The 15,846-nt window shown below is 37.0% G+C and overlaps 1 protein-coding gene across 1 annotated transcript; it reads right to left on the bottom strand.

Annotated features, from left to right (window-relative positions):
* Positions 1-2,002: 2,002 nt before the first annotated feature.
* On the bottom strand, positions 2,003-2,926 carry LOC101560214 (putative olfactory receptor 2B8). The gene has a single exon (XM_004647809.1). It carries the CDS (start codon positions 2,924-2,926, stop codon positions 2,003-2,005), a length of 924 nt encoding a protein of 307 aa, XP_004647866.1.
* Between the last annotated feature and the right edge of the window lie 12,920 nt (positions 2,927-15,846).

The raw sequence follows: 15,846 nt of genomic DNA, 5'->3' as shown, positions 1-15,846 counted from the left end.
TGTTTTCACTATTCAAAATAAAAATTAAATTAAATTAAATTTTAGAAAATAATTATAAATAACCAATAAGTACATAAAAGATGTTTAACATCACTGGCACTAGAGAAATGCGTATGAAAACAACACTGAGAGTTTACCTTACTCCAGAAAGAATGACTATTATCAAGAAATTGAATAACAGCAAATGCTTATGGGGCTGTTGGGAATAAATAACCTTTGTGTATTGTTGAACTGTAAACTAGTACATTCACTATGGAACTCGACGTGGAGGTATCTTCAAAAATTGAAAAGAGAAATTCCATTTGACCAGCTCTCCCCTTCTAGGTATCTCCCCCAGAGCATGACATCATCATATCAAAATGCAGAGCCTTCTGTGAGAGGGCCAGAGGACCAGCTGGAGTAGGGCAGGCTGATCCATGCAGTTGTATCATAGGGCCTGTGTGCAGAACAGCAGAGCTTAAAAAGATTTACACCTGCCTCGGTCAGTGTGTGTGAGTATCATTTTTGTTGGTTTCTGCATTTATTATTTAAAATTACAAGATTTAAATGGCCTTCATAAACATGCTGCTTATCAAATCTTTGGCTGCTCTAAGCCATCAAAGGACATTAACTGAAATGTGAGCATACATATCAAGATCAAATTATATTTTAGGAGAAAGGCAAGGTTTACAGGAACAGGGCCTATACAGCCTTATGAAGGCTTTGGACAGGATGACATTTTTCCTGCTTTTTTATCAACAAACTGGTTATCAAAGTAATATTTTAATATTCACCCAGAATTACCTATCTATATTTAAATTCTTGGCCAAGATTTTAAAAAAGAAAAGTATTTTGTGAGACAACAACACTTAAATTCTAACACACTATAAATGTGTAAAGACAATGAGGATTGGGTAATATTTTGTCAGTAAGTATAGTCAATACTTGGGAAGTAGTTCAAATATTTTAATTTTTTGCCCAACTTGTGAAGTAAATTACTAGAACAGACAAAATCTTTACATTCAACACAAAGAGAAACAATTATATCAATAATTTCCAGAATCATTTCTATAGTTTTAACACCAATAAAATACTACATGAACTACAAGGATTATTTTTCTCATTTGTAAAGCGAGGTTTACTTTGGTGAAGTTTAAGTCTTCAGATTCAATGATAATGGTTCAAATTGTGCTTGCATATTTTGTCTCACAGCCAATGATTAGAACTAAAGGATTCATCAACAAAAATGGGCAGCCATTTGATACCAAGGAAAGATTCCTAAGAGCCACCGAGGTTGCTTAGCAATCTCTTCCTAACTATCCATATTCAGTCTCATCCCTTATCTCGTTTGACCATCTCATGTCTATATGGGAGAGATAAAAAAGAGCCCTTGGTGCACTGAGCCCCTGATTCTTCCAATGAAAGCGCAGACAGCGGCAGCCCCTGGAGAACGCCAAGTGCTGGAGACAGGGGGCTCTGCTGCAGGCCTCCACACTGTCAGGGAAGCTGCTCACAGAGCACAGCCCTGGCTCTGGGGCTGCCAAATGTGAAGCCTGAAAACACGGAGGAGATGCTCTTGGGTAAGCTGAACTTCTGCTTCTGTTGTGTGAAAAAGAAGCTTTATTTCCATGATGACAAAGGGCTTGGGGGTGACTATGTCACCCACAGCATTAGCAGTGAGCAATGTGTGTGAGACTCGTGATTATGCACCACACACACATGCTCCATGCCCCTGCACAGATTATGCACATATCTGTTTATTCTTGGAGTCCTTAAGAAGGGCCTGAGAAAAGGGGACACATAATATTCCCAGAAAAAAGGCTACACATTTAAAGTCAGTACTTTAATCTCATTATAGAAAAGGAGCCACCTACCCCTTTTTTACATTAAATATGCTATTTCATTTATTTTTGCCACACATTTCTTTTGAGATTTAGCCACACTCCTCATAAATAAGAAAGACAACATAAGTAGATAATGCTCACAAGTCTCTGGATGATTTTCACCATTCTTTTTAAGTTGGTTATCTTGCCAGTAACCTTTTAATTGCCCATTTAGCTTCTTTGTTTCTCAATGTGTAGATCAAAGGATTAAGGGAAGGTGTCACTATAGTATAGAAAAGGGTGAGAAATCTTTTATGATTCTGTGTGTACTTGCTCTTGGGCTGAATATAGACACAAGTTACAGTCCCAAAGAACAAGACCACAACAATCAGGTGGGACCCACATGTCCCAAATGCCTTCCTCCTGCCTTCTCTGGCCTTTATCTTCAGCACACTCCTAACAATGAAGCAATAAGAGATCAGAATGAGCCCCAGAGGTGTCACCACATACAATACAGTCGCTACGGAGAGTTCATTTTCCAGGAAAGTTGTGTCTTCACAGGCGATTTGAATCAGGGCAGGCACTTCACACATGAAATCGTCCACCCTGTGATGGCTGCAGAGATGCAAGTGGAAAACAAGGCTGGTCTGCACGGTGGACTCCACAAAACCACTGATCCAGGCCAGGGCCGCTAGATGCTGGAGAAGCTTTGGGTGCATGATAACGCCATAGTGGAGGGGGCGGCAGATGGCATTGAAGCGGTCATAGGCCATCACACTCAGCAGCACACACTCGGTAGAGCCCAGCCCTGAAATCACATACAACTGGATCACACAGCCAGTGTAGCTGATGGTCTTCTCAGGGCCCTTGAGGTTCCAAAGCATCTGTGGGACAATGCTGGTAGTGAAGCACAGGTCCAGGAAGGAGAGATTGGAGAGGAAGAAGTACATGGGTGTGTGGAGTTTGGGGCTGAGATAGGAAAGCAGGATGATGGTTGTGTTACCAAGAAGTGTTAGAATATAGATGCTGGAGATGACCAGAAGCAGCACGAGCTCCAGCTGAGGCTGGTCAGAAAAGCCCAGTAAGACAAAGGCTGCTGGGCTGCTAGCATTGAACCTGTTCATTGTTTCTCACTCGAACTGCTTTCCTTGATGTGTCCTGTTGCGTTCATGTGGGAACAAAATCAGATATTGTCCTGCATGGTGAAGTAAATAACACATGCATCTCACTGAACCCCAAATACAATGAATGACTGAAAACTACAGCTTATGCTTACAATTAAAAAATTATTACAGTGAAGGACACATTGCCTTTAACACACCTCCAAAAACAACACACATATGTCGTCATTGCTAACACTTCCTCAGTCTGTCCTTGACATCTGCTCTCGATCACTTTTATGTGTGCTGTCATGGCTGCCTTAATATTCTTAATCAATTCACACTATTTACATTTCATGATCAGTTTGACTTTAGAGAAGAGGCAAAAATCACCCAGGTGATGAATAGTGTGTATGACATCACAGCATAATGTATTTATAAGCCTATGTTTCCATTTGTTTGAAATAGATAGCAGCATCCTCTAGATTTCTCATTATATCCTGTAAAAATAATCATAAAATAAGAGTAATAGAAGTATTCCTTTACTGTAATTTATTTTTAAATTTAAACATTCTCTCTATATTGTATCATATCTCTTATAAGAAACAGAGTAGACATTAGGGTCATAAAACATATATACCAAAATATCTGAAAAAGAAATTACAAATGGAAATTAAAATGATCACTAAGTATGTAAATTCATGGTAGTTAGGCAATAGAGACATAAATTTTAAAATATAACATACAAGGGACTGAGAATAAAGATGTATAGATTTGAAAAGAAAGGAAGATTAATGAAAACATTAAATAGAAATAGTTGTATGTGAATATCATTTACATATATTACTTTCCTACATAGCAATCAACAGCTTATTGTAGGATGAGTGATATAGTTAAAGAAAACAGGATCCCTTATTTGATGCATGAGTCTGTTATCCACAAATACTACTTTCTGGAGGCTCTAATGAATAGTTTTTTCTTTCTTTCTTTCTTTCTTTCTTTCTTTCTTTCTTTCTTCTTTCTTTCTTTCTTTCTTCTTTCTTTTTTTGTGGGATTGAACAAAAAAAAAAAGAAAGAAAGAAAGAAAGAAAGAAAGAAAGAAAGAAAGAAAGAAAGAAAGAAAGAAAGAAAGGGATTGAACTCAGGCCCTTGTGCTTGCTAGGTAAGCGCTTATTCTACTGAGATATCTCCCTGGCCTTCTAATGCATAGTTTTCGGTAAGCAAGCTAGTTTCTACAGCGATACCCTCAAGTCTACCAACTCTGAAGTTCTTTCATTGTAAGAGTACATTATTCTCTCCCATTAGAAGAGAGGGCTCTGTTTGTATTCCATTTTCTAGGAAAAAAATACATGAATTCTGTCTCCTCATACAATATATTGACCTATTAAAAATAAACTATAAAAATGCATGAGTATAGCTCAATCTATTAACTTGTAAGAAAAAGGAAATGTTATTTATGTATGTACTTCTAGTGGATGAAATTTAAGGCCTCCCAAAAGACTGAAACAGATGGATTTTTATGGGAGTTATAGGATTTAAATTTCAAAACTATCTCTCTTAAAGTTGTCCAGTAAAAATTTTTGGTTATCCTTCATATATCATTAGAAAATGAATATCTCTTTGTTTCTTTTCTTTTCTTTTCTTTTCTTTTTTTTTTTTTTTTTTTTTGGAACTGGTGTTTGAACTCAGGCCCTTGCACTTGCCAGGGAAGTGCTTATTCCACTGAGCCATCTCGCTGGCCTTAGAAAATGAATATTTCTAATACACCCAGGCAATTGTTACATAATCCAGTTGAAGAATATGTACCTTATTTTCTTTCAGATCCATGGTGATAGTCAATTGCATGTTGAAATTATCCCAGGAAAAACTTGCATGCTTTGAGTATAATTCTTTTTTTTCCAAAATCATATGAAAGAAGACTGGCACTGATGATTGTACTGCTCACTATTTGTCCACCTAGCCATGCATTTTAGTGGTTAAAAAATACTGAAAGCTTTGATACCACAGATTTAACACTGACTTTAGTGGTTTAATCTGGTACCTACAGGGTTGAGAAAACCATGCTGTTGAAGGACTCCACTTTCCTCTCGTAGAGGAAAGATGGTGGCTGAGTCGTTGGGTTCACTTTACTTAAATTACAGCCCCATCATTTTTCTTTTATGCACATATTTGTTAACAAAGAGATACAATTTTCCAAAGTGATTCCTCCAAGAAAATCCTTTTTCATACATCTGCTAATTATGAAGGTAAAAGAATTTTTCTGCAAAAGGAAAGGAGGTAATGAAATTTCCATGGCTACGAATACAGGAAACATTAGATAACACATGATAAAAAAACAATTGCTTCTGTTTTATTGAAGTAGAGATCTAGATCTGGCTTTCCTCACATTTTAAAATAAACTTCACTATTATTTTTTTCAAAAAATGAGAAAATCCTACCATCCAAGAAGAATGACAATCCAGAGGTGGAATGTGCTGTTGTCTTGATGGAAAGTTCATCCATGAACACAATTCCAAGGCAATCAGCTGAGGAAGTGTGAGTGGATAACTTACTAGAACACAGGCTCTCCTATTTGCTCTCAGATCAAACCTCTTTCAGAGTGTTGGTCTTTATTTTATTCATTGAGTGTGATCCCTAGAGAGTTCCTTTCTGGCAAATTTGAATCAATGTATTAGAGGATACAGGTCTCTAGAGGAAGAAGAACCACAAAGATCTGTGCCTTTGTTTCCAGTGGAAAACAGTTATGGACAATCTTCTGAACACACACATATCCATACAACTATATTTTGTTGTAAAGTGATCCACAATACAAAAGGAAGTTAATTTGAATTCCAAGCAATGAAATTCCTTCAACTCTACTCATAATTAACATTTCAGAGCCTACAACGTTTATTCACTTACAATCAGTCACCTGTGCATATTTTGAGTTTTTAGAAGCCATTGTAAATGAGCTCAGTTCTTGATTTATATTTAAGGTTAGAGTGATTTCTGTGCATTTGTTTTGTAACCAGTACATTTTCTCAATTTATCTCTCATTTTTCTCTAAAATGTAAGACATGGAACTACTAGAAGAAAATACAGGAACATTTTCAGACTTTAGATTGAGCAAACACTTTTCCAATAAGCCCCCCAAACAAAATTGAAAATTGATAAATAGAACTATGTGAAGTAAAAAGCATCTACAGTTCAAGGGAAATAATCATCAGAGAGAAAACCTATAAAACAGAAGAAATTCTGCCAAACTATATTTCTTATATGGTAGATATCCATAATATATAAGAAAACGGTAAAAATCAAGACAATACATATAAAACCCAATATGGCAATGAGAAATCTTTGCAAACAGACATTTCTACAATAAAGCATGTAAGTAGAGCAACATCCAACACTTCTTTTAAATTAAGTTCATTGGTACATTTTAGATATACATAATGATCATATTCATCATAGGGAAGTTGTACCTGTACATGGCAAGTTTTGATTCATTTTTTCCACAATCTGCTATCTTTCTTTCAATTCCTCTTCCCCTCCTTATTTCTAAAACTTTGTTATCAATTTATCCTACTCTACCTGTTTTTTCTTTTTCTTTTCTTCCTTTCCCTCTGCATCATAGTTTCTCTTTCCAACTTCACTTTTTATCATGTAATACAAATTGGTTTAAAAAAGTAAAAGAAAAAATATTAAGTATTAACTATTGTTCCTTTCAGTAAACCAGTGGAAATCAGTAGTACACTTATCCAAGCTATCCTGTATATATACATGTATATGATTTCCTTTCCTTCTTTCTTTTCCTTTCTCCTTTCCCTTCTCCTTCTCCTTTCCAGTTGTTCCTTCCCTTTGAATAGTTTCCCTACCTTTCACAGTTTCTGTTGTACTTTCCAGGTTTTATTTACTCTTTTAGGGTGTTATGCTAGGAAGATAGTGTGATGTTTGTAGGATAGGGTCTACTTTATTTTATTTGGGAATGTGGTCTTTAGTTGTATCGATTTACCTATAAAAATTCAAATTTATATATTTATAGCTGAGTAGTACTCTGTTGCATGAAAATATCATATATTTTTTATCCATTCCTTACTTGATGGGCATTTAGGTTGCTTCCAAGTTTTAGCTATGACAAATTGTACTAGCATAAACATGGGTGTACATATACTACTGTGGTATTATATTTTCAGTACTTCTGGAAAAATACTCAGAAGGGGAAGAGCAAGGCTCAAAGGGACCTCTAATCCTAGTATCTTAGGGATCTCTACACTGATTTTCATTGTGGTTGTACCAGTCTGAACTCCCACAAACAGTAGAGAGGTGTTTCTTTATCCATACCACCCATTGAGCATTTATTATTGGTGGTGATATCCAATCATGATGATATCCAATCTTTCTGGATTGAGATGGAATCTCAGTATGGTTTTAATTTGCATTTTTCAATTGACAAATGGTGTGGAACATTTTTTCATATATTTAATTTTCACTTGTATTTCTTCATCTAAGAAGTGTATATTCATCACAATGCCCATTTTTGGATTGTGTCTTTGAATTTTGGGGGTCTGAAGTATAAGAATTCTTTATATGTTCTTGGTAGCAGTCCTTCATTGAGGGAAAGTCAGCTAAATTTTTTTTTCAAATTTGTGAGTTTTCTTTTTACTTTGTTGGTAATTTCTTTTGACATGCAGAAACTTTTCAATAAAATGAGATCACAGTTACTGATTCTTTGAAGTATTTCCTGTGTAGTTTGATTTTAGTTCACAAACTCTTTACCTAATCCTGTGTAGTCAAGATTTCTACCTGCTTTGTCCTCTAGTAGATTTAGTGTTTTTGTTTTAGTATTTAAATCTGTCATCCATTATGATTTTAGTTTAGTGCATGGTAATAAACATGGTTATAGTTTTATTCTTTGGATGCGAAAAGCCAGTTTTTTCAGCCCCATTTATTGAAAAGGCTATGTTTCTTCCAGTGAACATGTTTGGCCCCTTTGTCAAAGATAAGGTGACTGAGTGTGTTTGTAGTTGTGTTTGCATCTTCTAATCTGTTCCTTTGATTCTTCAGGTCTGAGGGTTGGGTTTTTTTGCTTGTTTGTTTTTTGCTTTTTGCCAGTACCATGCTGACTTTATCACAGTATCTTAGTACTATAATTTCCAGTTAGGGATTGTAATGTCTCTTGCCTTTCCTTTGTTGCCTGGGATTATTTTTCCTATTCTAAGTCTCTCCTGGCTGCAGATAAATTTAAGGAATAATTTATCTATATCTGTGAGGCAAACTAATGGTATTTTAATTGGGATTGTGTAGAATCTGTGTAACAATTTTAGGAGTAAAGCCATTTTCACAATGTTGGTGCTTCCTATCCAGGAAAAAGGAATACATATTTTCTGAAATTTTCTTCAATCTCTTTCTTCAGAGTATTCTAATTTTCACTGTATAAATCTTTTACTGCTTTGTGAGATTGACTTTTATTTATTTCATTTTTTCAGATGTTATTGTGAAAGGTGCAATTTCCCTATGTTACACCTACATTCCCCCTACTTTTGATGGGCTGAAATGAGTGGAACCACTCAGACTGCTTCAAAGTTCAGGGCCATCTAAGAATACCTGAGTATCTGACCCTGCTTGTCTAGCACAGGCGTACAGTGAGATCCTGTCATGCAACCATGACTCAACTCAGGTAAACATGCATGCACTTTTATGGCACTATGTAAGAATGTAAGTATGTGATGACAGTCTATATGAGAATTACACAGTAAAGACACAGATCACTCTCTGCTGTGATCCACTGTCTGCTGTTGTTGCTGATGTCTTGCATACCTGCATTCTTTAACCGTGAGGCATCACCCTCCAAAATCTTCCTTAGATCCCTGAGCAGGCCAAACAATTTTTTAATATTTTTTTAAAGAGTACAAAATATTATTGAAACAGAAAAAAATTATTAAGCACCTGCTTAGGCAAGCACAGAGGCTGGGTTCAATCTCCAGCACCACATGCCTTGCCAACTCTGTCCCCAGGCATGCTGAGCAGCAACCGAGTTTGGGTGTGATGGTGCATGCCTGTAATCCCAACACTGGGGAGGCTAAAAACATGAGGATCACTGTGAACCCAAGCTGCATAGTGAGGCCCTGCACAAAGAAAAAAGAAAGAAAGAAAGAAAGAAAGAAAGAAAGAAAGAAAGAAAGAAAGAAAGAAAGAGAAAAAGTTACAGATAATACAGAATTTCACTTAAAGTAATATGAATTTCACAGTAGGTGTAATGCATAGTGTTGTCTTCTAACCAGTTATTCATATTATGAGACATATTCATACAAAATTAGAAGAAAAAAGAATGAAATATATAATAAATTAAGAAAAGTACAAACAATTAAAAAAGGAGACAAAACAAATTAAGCATTATATGCTCCTTTCTACAGACCAGCAGAAATGCACAGTACAGTTGTCTAAACTATGCTGTTTACATATATAGATATATCTCTTACCCTCACTCCCTCTCCTGTCCTTCTTCACAACTCAGTAACTCTCTTCTTTCAAGTAAGTTCATTCCTTTTCCCCAGTATATATTAATTTTCTATATAGTATATAACAAATTAATTTATCTCTAAAATCAATTTATTTTGAAGATCTTATAAAGGAAAAGAAACAATGATTCTAGGGAACTATTCGTGAAATTGTTAAATTTCAAAATCTGGCCTTACCCATGAACTTCCTTAATCACCTCTGTGGCGGCACCACTCCCGAAGGTCTAAATCACATTAATGTAAGTATTCTGCAGGGTTGTACGTAAACAATTCCTTGGTCATGCTGATAGTTTCTGCAATACAGAGAAAACAACATAAACATTTAATTAAGCAATATTGTACCTATGAATATGAATGAAAAAGTATGCATAACAAAACTCAAACAATGTACTCATACTCTACTTAGCCAAAACTAATCAATTCAATTTTTCCAACATTTTCACATCTACTTGATGTCCAGACTCCAAATTAGTTTCTGAATTCTGTTCAGCTCAGCTCATCCACAGTGTTTGACTGTGAGAGGGAAAGTAGCATCAGTAAAAGAAACTAGTAGCTAAGGTAACTTTTCAAGGTTTTAGTAATTCCTTCATAAATCTGAATTATTAATGAAATTTAGGCTCATCATAAGAATAACACGGGTGCATTTGGATTACATAAGATCACAGTGGCTGTGGACCCCCCCCCCAATAAAGTATAAAATCTTATGTTTTTGACTTCTAGTAAACATTTTCTGCTACCTCTAACAGAGAAAGGAAGAAAAGAAGATTCTAGGTGGCTTAGCACTCGGTCTGACATGAAAACAAAATTGCAAATGGTCTGAGATGCAAGTATATCAATCTCTTCTCAGGGAACAGATTAAATCTCAGCAGGAGCAGAGTGTGTGTGTTTTGAAGGATCTGACTGCTTTCTATGTTTCCAGAATTATGCTAAGTATTTTATTCTTCAGAATTCACTTAGTAGTAGAACAATGCTTCTGTGAGCAGTTGCTGTTGCAGCAACTACTTAAAGATAAGGAACTGATGCTTATCATATAATCAGCTGCTCCTATTCACCAGGTCATAATCCACAGGTGGTCAGTATTCAAGTGGAAAGTATTACCTAATTTGACATGTTTTTATCATGAACTTTGATTGACTACATAAATATTAATCTTGATTTACAGTAAAAACTCCATTTAATGTGTTTCAGTCATAAAAGGAGTTTTCCATGTAAAACATGACATGACTTTTATTAGTACACATTGGCAGTAGAGGAAGTTTACATTTATCATGGGGAATAGATGTGTTTATATAAAAACTTTGTCTCTTTTCTTACTCCCCTACCTCTTCCCATTCACATTCCTCTTTCCATCTGTAAAGCCCATTCCCTATTTTAATTATTACTGTTGTTTTGTAGTTCATGTTTGTGCCATGCAATATTTACATTCTTCATGGGTATTTGGTTCATGTACATGATGCATTGTAAATCATTCTCCATTAAAAGCCATGTAAATGGGAAGCTTTGAAAATTTGTTTTTAATTTTCTCTCTATATCACTATGCATATGCAATTTATCTTTTAAGTGTTTGGGATTTATTTGCCTTAATTTTCACTAAATTAAAAAAATGTGTTTCAAATGATATAATAAGGATTTTAAGAATGTTCATAAATGAAAAACAAAAAAGCTAAGTCTCAGCTAAAATAGAGCATGTCTGCTTTTACTATTTTGTCAACTTCTGTGCTCTCTCATTTTTATATTACACTTTTATTATTTTTTAGAGGCCATGTTTCATAAAGATTTTACTTAAAAAATGTGTTTACAAAATACTCTTCCAATCCAAGAGACTTTTCTATAGGACGATACATGTGGCTTTCTGCCTTAAAGATTAAAGTATTACATTCAAAGAGGAGAGGTCTTTTTAAATAGCCACCTAGCTGCAAAACCTATAAGGGAAGATTTTTTTAAAGTACCTTTAAAATGGGAAAGTGAGTAATATAATTGTTGAATCCACTGAAATTTTAAAAGTTTCTTTAAAACGGCCCATATGGTATGCACAACATCACAGCTGGTACAAAACTGCTTGTATTTAGTTTGAACACAAAAACAAGCGTATGAACAGTATTCTTTGAAAAATAATTTGAAATGCTACCACTGCATCATAAGACCAACTTAAACAGTATTGAGAGAATTAAAAAACAAGCAGAATATTAAAGTACTCAAACATTTACTTTGAATTTTAGTACGACTCACTGATAAGGGTAAAAAAAAAAAGTTGCTGCCAAACTAACTTGGGATGCCTTAGTTCAAACTACACGTAACATATTTTGCTGTGTATATTCTAAGAATGTACAAGTAGGTCTTAGGATGTAAACTCCCATTTCCTAGCTTTTCTGTTGCAATCTGGCAGCTTTGAACTTTGAAACCCTTTTTGCAGTTTCCTCTGATGCTTCTGACAAAATTTCTTTTCTTTCTGGAATGGTGGGTAGTGCAGGGTGAGCAATGGCTGGGTGTGGTGTTAAGGAGGCTGATAAAAATTCTTTTTCTATTACAGTTCCAGAGAAAGCCTCAGGTGCTCCCAATGAGGGTAAAGGTTTCCTTTGATCGTTTTCTTGTGGTTCTTCTTCCAAAATGTTCTTACTGGTGTCACTGCAAGTGCTTCTTCACAGCTAATACTCCTCAAAACTCCCCACCTTTCATCAAATTCGACAGCACTGCTCTCACTGGTATCACTACACACACTGTTCTTTCTGCTTCGAGACTTGAGACTTGATTTACAAGGGACATACTCTCCAGTCACAACATCAACAAAAACTCTGTAAATGTCAGCAGGAGTTCTGATTGTAGGCAACTCGTGGGCAGAATGACCACTGTCAGAGCTATTCTTTCGTTCACATTTGGCTTCTTCAAGAATGAGGAAGTGTTCCTTTTACCCACAGCCTCTCCAGCAGCATTTGCTATTAGTTGATTCCTTCATGATAGCCATTCTTTTGGGGGTGAGAGGGTATCTCAATGTTGTTTTAATTTGCATTTCTCAAATGGCCAGTGAAAAGGAGCATTTTTTTCATGTAATTATTTGCCTCTTCTATTTTTTACTCTGAGAAGTGTGTATTCATCTCAGAGGTCCATTTTTGGATTGGGTCTTTAAATTTGGGAACACCAAATTTTTTTTTTACTTCTTTGTACACTCTAGACAAAAGACTTCTGTCTGTGTGATTGTTGGCTATGATTTTTTCTAAATTTGTGGGTTGTCTTCTCACCCTGTTGGTGATTTACTTTGATGTACATAAACATCTCAATAAAAGGAGGTCCCACTTATTGATTCTTTCAAATATTTTCTGGACATTTTAATTTTTATTCATGAACTTTCTGCCTATCCTTATGTCTTCAAGATTTCCACCTACTTTCTCTTCCAAGAGATTTACTATTTCTGTTTTAATGTTTAGATCTTTAATCCATTTTTACTTTAGTTTAATGCATAGCAATAGACGTGGGTCTAGTTTTAGTTTTCAGCATGTGGACAGCCAGTTATTCCAGCACCAGTCTCAATTGCTGTCTCAGCATGACCCGGGGGCAGAGCTGGTACAGTAGGCCAGGGGCTCAGCTCCTGCACCTGCTTGCAGGTCCTTTAATCTGCTGAGCTATTTGACCAGTCCTTATTTTTTTTTTCTTGTTAAATTTTGTTTTAATGGGTCTCAAAATTCTGTGACAAATATTTGGTCGAGTTGTTTGTTTCCATTGAAAAGTATTTATTTTAAAAACTAATAACTTAAAAACTGACACACACACACACACACACACACACACACACACACACACACAAAGAAAATGGTCCACAAAACATTCTCCTTTCCTTTTGAAGGTTTTACAATTCATTGTTATCATTAACCAGTCTTTTGCTATTAAACTTAAATGGCCAATTGGAAGAAACAGTTCTGAGACTGGTCTTCCACCACTGATTAAGACTGGGGTGGCAGGTATTAGAGATAATATTTATTTAGCCTTCTGAGCTTTCTGGGAAGACTTGGTCACCTGGACAGTTCCAGCAGTCTTCTTGTCCGCAGCTTTGATGACACCCACAGCAACTAAATGTCTCATATTGAGAACAGTGAAACAACCCAGAGGTGGGTAGTCAGAGAATTTCTAGACACTTATGGGCTTGCCTAGAGCCACTTTAACCATGGCAGCATCACCAGATTTCAAAAACTTGGGCCCATCTTCCAGCTTCTTACTAGACTGGCGATCATTCTTTTCTTTCAGCTCAGCAAACTTATAAGCAATGTGAGCTGTGTGACTGTCCAGTACAGGGCCATGGCCAGCACTGATCTGGCTGGGATGGTTCAGAATAATCACCTGAGCAGTGAAACCAGCTGCTTCCATTGGTGTCTCATTTTTGCTGTCACCAGCAATATTGCCATGCTGGACATCATTGATACATTCTTGACATTGAAGCCCACATTGTCCCCAGGAAGAGCTTCACTCAGAGCTTCATGGTGTATTTCAACAGACTTGACTTCAGTTGTGACACTGACTGGAGCAAAGGTGATCACCATGCCAGTTGAGAACAACATTCTCCACTCTGCCCACAGGAACAGTGCCAATACCACCAATTTTGTAGACATACTGGAGTGCAGCTGCAAAGGCTTGTCAGTTGGATGAGTGGGTGGAAGGATGCAATCCAAAGCTTCAAGCAATGTGGTTCCACTGGTATTGCCATTTTTCTATGTGACCTTCCATCCTTTGAACCAAGGCATATTAGCACTTGGCTCCAGCATGTTGTCACCATTCCAACCAGAAATTAGCACAAAAGCTATGGTGTCGGGATTGTAGCCGATTTTCTTTATGTAGGTGCTGACTTCCTTAACAATTTCCTCATGCCTCTCCTGGCTGTAGGGTGGCTCCGGGGAATCCATTTTGTTAACACCTGGATCTAGGTCATTTATCTATGACTCAGAATAAATTGAGTGAGGATGTAACTCAGAGTGGTATCATTGCCCACAAGTAGTGACAAAAATTTTTGGCTAAATTATATCTCTCTCCTAGAACTTTATTCAAGGCAGAAGATGAGAATAGTGAGTTAGGATAATTTGAGGAAGATATCTTTAGATGTTTGGACTGCTCTATGGCTTTCGCCTTCCCAGCTTATAGTAAAAGGTTAGGAGAGAAATAACTTAAACTACTGATGTTACAGTCAGTAGAAAGGATGAGTGTAAAGACTGAGAACTTTCTGCCTACTCTTGTTAGGAATTAAGAAGTGTCATTGAGGATGAATACAAGAGTATGTCCAGGTGACCTCACTTATGAGATTAGCATTATCAGAAGGAAGCCAGGCACACTCATCAAGGCAGTGGGAAAATGACCCTAAAGGCTGTGTGGAGAGAATCAAGGCTCCTTATAGCATCATAGACCCAGAGTCCTAGGATCTTGAGGGTGAGAGGATACAATGACAGGGACCCAGGCTACCTTGGGACTTGGGGTCGCTGTCTAAGAACACTTCGGATGTCCAGTACCTGCAACTCATGAAACATATTCACTCACCCCAAGTAGGTTGCAACTGGACCCATGTCAAGCATGGGCTGCTGCTCTGGAAGGCACACAGGATCAACCTTACACTACATGATGTTAATTCTGCAGGTCCAGAGTATACAAGAGTTAGGCAGGTGTGGATTATTCCATATAGATTTCAAAACCCACCTCAGGCAGTCCAAGGGCCCAAGAGGAACTCTGAAACAGGCGTGGAGCATTTCACTGACCTTACAAGGGCAAAACGGAGGGGAATTGTGGGGCTGGGGCTGCTTCAGAGAGTCTTCCTCCAGAATAGTGCATAGCAAAGCCATGGGGTGGGGCTCTCAGTCATGCCCTGAGAGCCCAAAAGTATAGGGCCACTGACCTAGAACACAGGGTTGTGACAGACACTATCATATGGCATCAATGCAATGGACTGAAGCTTGGCATTACTTAGAAAACCCCGGACTGTCAGGCCCTGTGGTCAGCATCCTTGCCCAATGTGTCCAGGAGATGAGGAGAAAAGGTGGAGTGAACTAACATTACAGGAATCCTTCTTTGCCCACACATTCTGTTTTTCATGTTTTGTTTTGCTTTCCGTGTGTGTGTGTGTGTGTGTGTGTGTGTGTGTGTGTGTGTGTGATAAGACTGGGACCATTTTTATCATAGGGCAATATATCTCTTCTATTAGCACCTGTTTTCCTTAGCACATGTTTGCAGTGCATGAATTCACCTTATGGAGTAGGTTCATATACTTAACATTTCTTGATTCTTTTTATCTCTCATTCTCTCCCCAGCTCACTTAGATAAGGAAAAACTATTGTATTTTTAGTGCACTATACAGAGGTACACTACTCATGTCGGACCAGCTAGTCTCAACTACACAAGGGTGTGGAAGCTGACTGAGGAGAGAGGCAGGGCTGTCCAGTTCAACCAGAAGACAGTAAGTGCAGAAAATACCCAAAA

Source organism: Octodon degus, unplaced genomic scaffold (assembly GCF_000260255.1).
Source record: "Octodon degus isolate 3935 unplaced genomic scaffold, OctDeg1.0 scaffold00328, whole genome shotgun sequence".
NCBI lineage: Eukaryota > Metazoa > Chordata > Mammalia > Rodentia > Octodontidae > Octodon > Octodon degus.
The sequence above is the reverse complement of the archived record's forward strand: the minus strand, read 5'-3'. Positions and strand labels throughout refer to the sequence as shown.